Genomic DNA, 12358 nt, shown 5'->3' with positions numbered 1-12358 from the left:
GCCTTGCCTGTGTAGTTCGGAGCTATGCACAGGTGAACATCTCTTCTCCGACACTCGTGGGACCAACAAATGAACAATTCAAAAGATAAAAACCAAAAATCAAAAGGAACAAACAAATCAGAAGGGGCAGCAAGCTCCGAGAAGCGAGCAGCATTCAAAACGAGCTCTCAATCTGCCACCACGATGACTGTAGTCAAACTTAGTCAGAGTGGACCGGCGGCAAGCGCTGACACTGGGACTGAGGTTAAGCCTAGCCCCAGTACATCGGCACCTCCTGCGGTGGTTATCGGAACCAGACCAATTAGTCGACGTCCTGTGGCTATGCGGAGAGCTGGTGAAGAGACTGCCACAGGTAGCACCGAGGCCAGTGCTCCTGCCGGAAAATGGCCGACAGTAAGGATCACTGATCCAACTAAAGCAGGGTACCTGGAGAGGCGTAATGCCGCCAGGATACTCAAAAGGCTGCACGAATCTCCACCAACAACGGAGGAGCTGACGAAGGAGGTAAGGGAGTCGATAGAGTGGGCGAAGAAGATTCTTCCTAACTTCACCCTCGAAAGGCCAACCACATCGTCAGCTGCCACCAAAAGACAGAGGTCTACTGAAGAGGTTAAACCGTCAGCGAAAAGACCGAAAAATCGAGGCATAGCGCCTAATAAAACGTTTGCGGAAGTGGCCCGCAATCGCATCATCATTGGTGTCCTGGATTAGGGTGATCCCGAAGGAAGAATTCCCAGAGCCCAATGGAAATGGGTGCAGGCCGCTCTGACCAACGTAACGCTGGAAGTGCTACTAAGCAATCCAGGTCCGCCCCCATCATGCACTGACGCTGGCTGGTACCAAGGCCAGATTAAAATTAGACAAAAAAGACATCCCGTCTCGACCGAGGGCACGAGTTTGGGTCCCTACACCCTCTGACCCACAGCAAGTCATGCAGATAATAAGTGCATGCAACCCAGGCCTTCCTACGGGGAGCTGGAAATTTGTCAAGGCCTTTGACAATACCGTAACAGTAGACGGTGTGGTGACGAAACGTGCCACAACGCAAGTAATGCTGTTACTAACAAACGATTCTCTAGAACCTTTGGCGAAAAGCGAAGGTATGATAAACTATGGTTTTGGCAAGGTTAAGGTCAGAACCTATAAAACAGATGCTGATGCCATCGACCAATTGGCCTCAGAAATTGAGGCCAATGACGCTGAGGAAGATCCTATGGAGTCCTCCAGCGATGTCGAAAGCATCGACATGGAAGGATACTGCTCGTCAGGGTCTGAGCTCACAGCTAGACTCAAGAAAATGAGTACAAGTACGACAACTGAGCTTACAGCTGGTTTGAGTACAACATACTCAGAAAAAGAGCTCTTGAGCGACTCACAGGAAGATTCAGAGAGTGTTAACCATGCGTCTTCTACAAATAAATTTACATCACAGTAAGCTAGCATCACAAGCCCTAATTGATCGCATGGCAGCAGACAACCCTGATTTTGTCCTCATTCAGGAGCCATGGATCAATGGAGGGCGCATCTGCGGGTTGAGGACACCGAAATATAAGCTGTATACAGCAGACTGTGAAGGTAAATCAAGGTCTTGTATTATGGCAAAAACAGAACTAACCACATTTATGATTTATAAATATAGCAATAAAGACACAACTACGATAAGCTGGGAGACAGATGGTAACAAGTACCGGCTATCGTCCTTCTATATGGCACACGGGGATCCAGTCCCATCGCAGCTGTTAAAAGAGCTAATACTGGACAGCGAAGCCTGCGGCAAGATATTACTTATGGGAGGCGACGCAAACGCCCATCACACTACCTGGGGTAGTTCAGATATTAACGAACGAGGTGAGTCACTCTTTAATTTTATTATGAGTACCAAATTATTGCTCTGCAATCGCGGTAATGAGCCTACCTTTATTGTACGTAATCCTCGGGAAGTTCTTGACATTACGTTAGTCTCAGACTCAATTATAGATAGAATAGTGAATTGGAGGGTACTTAATGCACATTCATTCTCTGATCACAGATATATAGAATGCACGCTCCAAGAAGAGGTCATTCATCCTAAAGCACTAAAATTTAGGAACCATAGGAAAACAAACTGGCTAAGATATTCCCAAGAACTAGCAGAACGTTTGCCCATGGATCCCCCCTTTAACCCCTCTAGCATAGAGGCATTAGACAATATGGTCAATAGACTGACTAATTGCTGCAACCAAGCCCTGCATAAGGCTTGTCCGGCAGCCAGGTATAGAGGGAAGAATAAGCCACCCTGGTGGACACCCGAACTGAAAAAGCTACAAAAGAATTGCAGGAAACAATTCAATAGAGCCCAACTCTCCCAAAGCGAATGTGAATGGGACCTATACTATGACAAATTAAAAATATATAAGAAAGAAATAAGAAAAGCAAAAAGGTCTTCATGGAGAACTTTTTGTGGGGAGATCGAGACTACGGTGGAGGCATCTCGACTGAGGAAAATCCTAACCAAGTCTGCTCAACCCAGAGGGTATCTTCAGAAGCCAGACTCCAGCTGGACAGAATCCAGCGAAGAATCATTAGACCTATTACTAAATACCCACTTCCCAGGTAACTTAGAGGAAGCGATAACCGCCAATATTCCAACTTCGGATGCGGTACTAGGTACCGACATCCCCAACATTGTCACAGAAGCCAAGATAACTTGGGCTGTAGAAAATTTCCATCCATATAAAACACCGGGACCAGACGGGATAATCCCTGCGCAACTACAACAAACATTGGACAACATTATGCAATGGCTGATAACCATATTCAGAGCAGCATTACGACTAAACTACGTCCCCCTAAGATGGAGGGAAGTCAAAGTAGTTTTCATACCAAAGGCTGGTAGGAGCTCGCATACAAAGCCTAAAGACTTCAGACCTATTAGCCTTTCCTCATTCCTATTAAAGACTCTAGAGCGATTAATAGACGCCTTTATAAGGGAAAACTTGACCCCGTCGCTACTGGCGAGATCACAACACGCTTACTGTATAGGTAGATCCACAGAGACAGCATTAAATTCACTAGTTTCAGAGATAGAGAAATCAATAGAGGACAAAGAGTATTCTCTGGTAGCCTTCCTAGACATAGAAGGCGCTTTCAACAACATCCTACCGGAGGCCATAACAAGCGCAATGACTGACTTGGGTGTCGCCGAGGGCCTTGTGAAATTTACTAAACAGTTGCTACTAGGCAGGTTAGTAATTTCGACGTTGGGCCCCTCGACGATACGCAGATCCGTCAGGAGGGGCACCCCTCAGGGCGGTGTACTTTCTCCTCTGCTGTGGATTCTGGCAATGAATCAATTGTTGAAGAATCTAGAGGAAAGGAGAATACACGTAGTGGCCTACGCAGACGATGTTGCAATATTAATAAGAGGGAAATTCCCAGATACCCTCTGCAATATAATGCAAAATGCTTTGAACGATGTAAGCCGGTGGGCTGCATCGAGTGGTCTTGGGGTAAATCCCAGCAAAACAGAACTAATCATGTTCACCAGGAAATACAGGTTACCTGTCCTAAACCCCCTACTCTTGAGGGTATCACACTATCAATTGGGGAAGAGGCGAGCTACCTAGGACTGATATTAGATAGGAAGCTCTCGTGGAAACAAACGATTAATGATAGAGTAAAAAAAGCAGCCACAGCACTCTATACATGCAAAAGAATTGTGGGGGCAAAATGGGGCCTAACCCCAAAAATAGTACACTGGCTATACACAGCAGTGGTACGGCCTATCATGACATACGGTGCATTGGTCTGGTGGCCAATACTCGAGAAAAGAACAACAGTAAAACGCCTAGAAAGTATTCAAAGAGGTGCTAGTCTCTGCATAAGCGGGGCACTAAAGGCTACACCCACGGCAGCGATGAATGTCATGCTGCATTTATTACCGATTGAGGCCTACAGCAAGCAGCTGGCGGCGAAATCGGCACTTAGGCTAATAGAATCTTCTAACTTAGCCACTAACAGAAGGGGTCACGCTAGAATACTAGACGAATATCCCTTCCTACATCAAGCGACAGACTTTTGTAGCTCAGTAGAGTTGCACTTAAACACATCCTTTACCATAACTTTCCCAACGAGGGAAGATTGGGACAATGGGGTAATGGACAATAAAAGCGGAATCAGCATCTATACAGACGGTTCCAAGCTAAATGATCAAGTAGGCGGAGGCATTTATTCTGAAGGAATGTATGCCAACACCTCATTCCGGTTACCGGATCACTGCAGTGTATTTCAAGCTGAAATTTTGGCTATCAGGGAGGGCCTGCTAGCCCTAAATAAAAGTGTCCTCACCACAAGGGATATAAACATATTTTCAGATAGCCAATCGGCCCTGAAAGCTTTAAAATCGCCCAATATTAACTCGAAGACAGTAAAAGAATGTATCGACGTTTTGACAGAACTATCACAGTACTTTGCAATAAACCTGCTCTGGGTGCCGGGTCATAGAGAAATAGAAGGCAACTGCAAAGCAGATGAATTAGCGAGATTGGGGACCACGTTACCGATCCAACCAGACAAAGAGGACATTCCTATACCCTTAGCAACTTGTAAGATGCTTATAGATAAACACACTATCAGTGCTGCCAACAGGCTGTGGTCTCAGACCTTGACCTGTAGAACTAGTAAAATGACGTGGCCGGAATGGAACATGGGCCGCACAAACCGACTGTTAAAACTAAACAGGAAAAATATGAGAAATCTACTCGGGGTCCTAACAGGGCATTGTCTGATTGGCAGACATGCCAGTAGGCTGGGAGCGCCCTATAACGACTATTGTAGAAGCTGTAACGATATTGAAGAAGAAGAGACTATAGAACACTTTCTATGCGGGTGCATGGCTCTGGATGGAAGAAGGTTCAATATTTTAGGAGAAAGTTCCCTGAATAACTTGGCAGAAGTAGCCAATGTAAAAATAACAAGTCTTGTTAAATATATTAAAGCCACAGGTTGCTTCAATGAGGACAATGTAGAGTGAGGAGAGGGGACAGCCCTGGTGGTATCACAATGGGCCTACAGCAGGCCTAGGTGTGTCAACCGACAACCACTATACCTACCTACCTACCTACCTATGACTTTTACTTGTTTTAAAAATCCATTGGATTAAAAGTGCCTATCCAAAAGGTACAATTTACCATGACTCTGCTGCATAAATCTATCTGAATCTGCAATGAACTGGACTATTACATCTTATTGATATAAACCTACGACTTCACAAAACCCAATAAGAAAAAGTCTAGCGGAGTCATATGCACGCTTTGATTTTACAGTGCTTTCAGTGCTTTAGGTTGAGTTGGGTTAGCCATCAAAGACAAAGCACTTGGTGGCCCTAAGGCCCATTATGATACCCGCATTTGATTTCTATCCTCTAACTAAGTGCATGTAAAAACTAAGATTATTTCAGGTTTCACTATTTTTATTCATACACGGCTCTTAACATTTAATATGTGAAAAATTACATCATTTAAATGCGCACCATGAGCACGTCTGCAGGCAAAATCAGTAAGAGCCTTTTTCTATTCCCGACAGAACTAGTTTCTTCAAAGTTTTTAATCAACCTTTGGATTGCCGGCTCTTTCGGGCAATTATTTCCATAAAGAAAATCATGAATTTTGCGATATGTTGTTCTGAAAGATCGACCATTTTCATAGATCACAATAAGGTTCAATAATTTTAAAGCGCTTTGCTGTCGTTTAAAATTTTATATCTTCCTACTCGACAAATAGCAAAGATAACATAAAAAGGGTACCGTCTAGGAATTATTCACTTTTAACATCTAGGCTTCACTTTTGAAAGACCTTTTCTATACACCCTTCATTGCGTGTTTGACAGAAGTCTTGCTCCTATTTAAGGTGGGGTTTTGCTGTTTTTTCACAAATCGAGTTTTATGCCACCTTCGAACGGCAGATGGATTTAGGCAGAAGTTTTTTCACTTGAAAGTTTGTCAATGTCAGCCGAGGAGCGAGCGCTATTAGAAAAAAATGTTCTACGATTTTGTGTCATGCTTGGCAGGGTCGCATTAACTAAAAATAGTTACAAAGTCGGGTACTTCAACTAAAATTAAAAAAAGGAGGACATATAGCGAAAAAATCTGATAAAATTTCGCTTCTTGTTGTTGTTTCAAATGTATTTACAAACACACAAACTGCAAATTTATGTCTGTTTTGTAGTGTACTTACATTCACATGTGCTATACATACATACGAGTATATGTACATACAAGCATGTGCATATTTGTTTTCCCACAATCGGTCCCATGTATGGTACGAATTCATACCATTTGTACGAGCTAACAAGTATGTGTGTATTCCTATTTGCATTTGCTTTTGATCTCGAATGCATTTACATGTATGTGTGTGGGAAGAAGTGTGTGTTATATTTATGTATGTACATACCTCCAGAGTTCTTCTGTGCCATATTCTCAGCACTGGATGTTTTTCGCTGATGGATTCGCAAATTGGGTATATTGAATGGTGGTGTATTCCTGTTATCCGAAGAGAATTGATGTCTCAATGGACGATGACGTTCCGGTGATGGTATTGACAGATTGTCAAGCTTCAATTTGTTACGTTGCTGTCGGTCAATTCGTTCCAGCATCTCTTGCAGCACCTATTAGTACATACATGGAATATGGTATGATTGAAATGGAAAACGATTAGTTGATGAAGCCAGTTTCGATAAAAAAATGCATGTACATATACATGCCTCCACACATATGCATGTTTGTAAATATGTATAAACAAGAAATGCAAGAAAACAACACTAGCTGGAATTTCTGTATGCTTTTAACGATTTAGCAAATCAGTCACTGTATTCATGAACTAACATACACCTACACCTACACACATACAGTCGGGTTCACTTCATTAGATGCAATCATTTTTAAGGAATGATATTAAAGCAATCGTATTTGATCTAGTGAGCCAAGAATTTTGATAATTCAAGTGAAGACTGTGGCTTTGTCGAAAATAAAGATGCATCCAAATATTTTTCCATCTAACGGTATTCCGCAGCAGTAAAACTTCAACACGTGTAACATTATGTTTGACTTATTGGTTCACTTGAATAGAGCCACTCAGTTTGCCTACATTATTTATGGAATAAATGGATGCTAAAGAAAAATCGATATCTTGACGTCAGAGAGATTGTCAAAAAGATTAGTCGAAGTCCAATCATTGTGGATCTTTACGTGAAACAAGGTGCCTCCTATGGTAAGAACTACAAAGGCAGAACTGCCATAGCTTTGACCTTTATTCAAAGTAATCAATAAATCATGCACAATATTAGAGCTGCTGAAGTTTTACTGCTGCGAAATACCGTTGAGTCGAGTAATATACTGATAAATGTTTTTTTCGAGCAAAGTACAAGAGCAATGCAGCAAAATTTCTCGCTCTTTACGTATCACCGCCGAAGAAGAAGCTTAGGATGCTGGCCGATAGGAACAATGCACGAAAACTAGTGACTGACATCCAGAGCGTGCCTAAATTATGGAGGGAACACTTCTCGAACTTGTTAAAGAGTGATAGCTGCGCATGTCTGAGAGAATGTGAAGATCTCGATACCCTAATGGTTCACGACGGAACTGTCGTTCCACTACCCGACATGGCGAAGTGAGAATAGCAACAACGCGGCTAAAGAGCAACAAAGCCATGGCAGCCGGCGAACTGCCGGCTGAGCTATTCAAACATTGCGGCGAAAAGCTGGTAAGGTGCATGCATCAGCTTCTATGCGAAATATGGTCGGAGGAAAGCATGCCGTCCCATTGGAATTGAAGTGTGCTCTGCCCATTCTATAAGAAGAGTGATACTACAATCTGTGCCAATTACCGGGGAATTATACATATATATACATAAATATATATGTACACAATTGACGCTTACACCCTTTTTGGCCGAGCTCCTCCTCCTATTTGTGGCGTGCGTCTTGATGTTGTTCCACAAATGAAGTATAAAGCCTACTCCGAACGGTAGATATTTTTTTTATGAGGGGCTATTTCATGCAGAAATACACTCGGAGGCTTTTCATTTCCTACCGAGGGACGATCGTTATTAGAAAAAAATGTTCCTTCATGTTGGTGATTCACAGAGATTCGAACCTATGTAGTCCGAGCTCCGACTACAATCTATGGTGTGACTACCAACCCATTCGGCTTCGGCGGTCACTTCAGGGGGATCAGTCTTCTAACTAAAGCCCATAAGGTTCTAGCGAGCGTATTGTGCGAAATGCTGAAACCCATCATCAACCAATTGATTGGACCTTATCAGTGTGGTTTTAAACCTGGAAAATCTACAAGCGACCAAATATTCACAATACGCCAAGTTATGGAAAAGACCCATGAAAGAAGAATCAACACACATCATCTCTTTGACGATTTTAAAGCTGCATTCGGCAGGATAAAAAGGTGTTGCCTATATCCCGCGATGTCTAAATTTGGTATCGAGGCAAAACTAATACGGCTAAGCAAAATGACGTCGCTCAATACCAGCAGCGCCGTAAGAAGGACCTCTGTGAGCCGTTTGATACCAAACGAGCTTTGGGACAGGGTGACCCTCGTCGTATCACTCCTTTAACCTGATGCTGGAAAAGATCGTGCGAGCCGCAGAACTTAATCGCTCAGGCACAATATTTTATAAGAGCGTACAATTGTTGCGTACGTCGATGATATTCACATCATCGGCCTTAACAAACGCGCTGTTAGTTCTGCCTTTTCCAATATAGACAAAGAAGCAAATCGAATGGGGCTGGTGGTGAACGGGGACAAAACGAAGTACATACCTTCTGTCATCAAATAAACAGCCGGCGTTCTCGCATGTTGGCACCCACGTCACAGTTGACAGTTATGATTTCGAGGTTGTGAGAGACATCGTTTATCTAGGAACCAGCACTAACATCGATAACAATGTCAGCCTTGAAATCCGACGTAGATCTTTCTTGCCAATAAGTGCTATTTTGGACTAAGTAGGCTATTGAACAATAAAGTCCTCTCTCGACGAGGCGAACAAATGTAACACTCTAGAAGACTCTCATCATTTCCGTACTAATTTATGGCGCAGAAACGTAGACGATGACAATATCCGATGACGTGTATGACGTGCGAATATAGATCCAACGGCTTCGTAGGCTGGGTCATATCATTTGAATGTATACAAAGACCCCGGCTCCGAAAGTATTCGATGTGGTACCAGCTGGTGGTAGCAGAGGAAGAGGAAGGCCAATCAAGAAGAAGAAGCTCAATCTACTGAGTTTAGTCCTCACAGTTTCTAGTGATAATAATATAACATAAAGCGACTATATAGCAGTAGTAGTTCTGCCAATTGCTGTCAAAAGATCCAGTATATCCAATCGTATTACTAAGCGTCGTTTCATCCTTACCGGACTCAAAGAAACTATTAAAAAATATGGTCGAAATTCCGGCTCAGTTGCAAATAATATACGTAAATATAATTTAAAACTATTCTTCCGAGGAGGCCTATTTTCGGCTTAGGCGGTGATGTTAGCACTGGCGCTATTAGAGCAAGAATAATCCACGAGTGTTCCTTCAAGCATTAATGTATTTATAAGGACTGCCTGTTTTGTCCTTATTTCTTTCGAAAAGAGGAAGGCGACACCGTTACCGTTAATGGTCAATGGTCTTCGGCACAGAGCATATTAACTGATTTTCGTAACACTCGAAGTTGTCAAGGAGAATTTTGAATACTGGGTCATCTCATGGCGAGCGTTCATCGATTGGCCATCGCAATCATACGATTTGAGATCACACGATCATTTTCTCTGGTTGTACTTCAAGTCTTCACTATACACTGACAACAGAAATACTCTCAATAAGATCATGGCCAACGTTCAAAACGTTATTGCCGAAATAACACTGCAAATATTGGACTGAGCTATCAAAAATTGGATCGACCGCTTGAATTACTACCAACGAAGCCGAGGCGGTCATTTCCATGACGTTGATTGTATCTTCAAAATAAAGCCAGAGTCAATTTCATATGTTTGCTTTGTTTTTTTATTTCTTCTCCTATCGATCTTATCTGGTTGCCGTATATAATAAAGTTTTTAAAAATTATAACATCAAAAATTATCAAAACAACTTTGAACGCAATCTGCCAGATGGTGTTTGCGTAATAGCTTTGCATTTGCTTCTGATATACTTTTTTCATCACAAATTTGTACTACAGCGTTGAACACCATGCAATATTGCATGTAAATATTATATAAAATGCATAAACACACGAGTAAATACTATTCAAGGCTAAAATATTTGCGCAAAAATATATTTTACCTCGACCAGCATGCAATATTGTTCGAGATTTAAGCCGGGATTAACGGTGTCGTTATCAGTAATGGAAGCACGTCTATCGCCACCGTTTCCACCGTCAGCCCATACGTTTTATCGGCAACCATTTTGTGATAAATATCTGCAAGCAATTGAAACGTAGTTGTTTGTTATTAAATACAAAATATTTCAAGCACGTATTCATTTTCATATTTTATTATTCACTTGTTAATGCATACACAAGAGTTAGCATAAATGTTTTAAAAGCGCCAACATTTCAATGGGATTAGAACAAAAATAGAAAATGGCAGTTACAACAACCAAAGCTCTCCTTGCTGTGTCAATTACTAGTATAGTCTCATATTTGGCAATTTTCTCTAAGATCGTCAAATAGATATTAGCTTAAATTAAATTAGTGTACGAGTTCAAGTATTTTTTTCAAGGAATTTTCGGAATGTAACTGCCAGCATAGCCTTCAAGTTCAAATTTAGGCTACCGGACCACAGTAGTGTTTTCCAACCGGAGGTAGCCGCAATTAAAGGAGCAGCGGAATAATGGCTTACTTCTGTAACTGCAGTAAGGGAAGTAAATATTTATTCCGACAGCCAAGCAGCAATTAGGGATCTTCGTTGGTGCGTTCGGAACTAGTGAATTCCCTCTCGACTGCATCAGAGTACTTTGATATTAGGTTCATTCGGGTTCACGGTCACTGTATCATAGATGGAAATTACAGGGCTGATGAGCTAGTTAGTCAGGGGACCATTCAGACGGTTTCACTACGAAATGAGAGTAAAGGGATAACCTGAGAACCTGTGATCTGTTCCTGGAAAGAGAGGCTTCCGTCAACTCAGCGAGTGCTAGGTTAGTGCCCGAACGGGCAAAAAGTCGACGGATCCTTCTGGCCACAAACAGATCGGAGGCTGAGGCTAACAAAGCAAGCCGCAGCTCTCGAGTTTTCTGGGCATCTTTACCGGCCATTGTCCAATAAGGTCCATGTGGTGGGGTTGCTTCAAGTTCTGGGGTGGAATCATCCCAGCACCTTCTCTTCAGGTACTCTGCTCTCGCTGGGGTAAGATGTAGAAATCTTGGCTTTCACTTTTTCGCAATACCAGCGGATTTGTTGGTTTGTTACGTCGTTCGAATGAAAACAAACGCTCCGGCTCTGAAAGTATTCGATGTGGTACCAGCTAGTGGTAGCAGAGGAGGACGAAGGAAACTTTTGCCGCAAAAGATCAATGGTTTCGTTACTTGTGTGGCACGTAGCGCCGTCTTGTTGAAAATAGACGTTGTCCAGATCAATACCATCCAATTCCGGCCACAAAAATTGTTAATCATCTCTCGATAACGCAATCCATTCACTAATCACACCTGTTATTGGAAAACCCTTTGCAATTATTTGGAGATAACTAACCAATAATAGCTGTAGCCGCAGTAACTGTAGGCCAGCTTCCACTGGATCTTGTTTAATTCTAGCTTAATTGTGTAACTCTTCATAGAGAATTAATGTGTTTAAGTTTCTTGACTTTTACATGAGACAATTTTGCAAACACAGTAGCAACACATTCTCACGTTTTAACACAAACAGTTTTTCTCTTTTTTCAAGTGTCTAGAGCATTGTCTTGTGTGAACAGAAGGTATGGAACGTCCTATAATAATATACATGTAGATATCCCGTAAAATCTTTAAAGTAACCATGATGATCCAATATTACATACTATGCACATACATATCTACATATGTTTATGTATTGCTTATACTGTTATTTTGTTAATTACCTACGAGCTGTACGCATCACAATATCCGGATCCGGTATGCGAACATCACCAAGCAGCTGCAGGACTTCTTTCATAACCTTTTGTAGCAATATTGATATTGAAGGAAATGATTGGCATATAAATAACAGAAAACTGATTGTGAGGTATGTGCATAAAATATTTCCTAGGTATGAATGCCGCAGACTACAAATATAGGGTTGTTCAATAGGTGCGCTTCAACTTTTTTCCGATAGGAAGAGCGAACGACGCAATATTTTTTATTTTTCGCTTGTCA

General features: G+C 42.0%; 1 protein-coding gene across 1 annotated transcript; it reads left to right on the top strand.

Moving 5' to 3' along the window:
* The first annotated feature begins 890 nt into the window (after positions 1-890).
* LOC128861799 (uncharacterized) lies at positions 891-1435 on the top strand. Its single transcript, XM_054100176.1, has one exon. It carries the CDS (start codon positions 932-934, stop codon positions 1433-1435), a length of 504 nt encoding a protein of 167 aa, XP_053956151.1. The 5' UTR covers positions 891-931.
* Positions 1436-12358: the final 10923 nt, after the last annotated feature.

This window comes from Anastrepha ludens, chromosome 4, assembly GCF_028408465.1.
Source record: "Anastrepha ludens isolate Willacy chromosome 4, idAnaLude1.1, whole genome shotgun sequence".
In the NCBI taxonomy this organism is placed as follows: Eukaryota; Metazoa; Arthropoda; class Insecta; order Diptera; family Tephritidae; genus Anastrepha; species Anastrepha ludens.
This window is presented reverse-complemented; position numbering and strand designations above follow the sequence as displayed.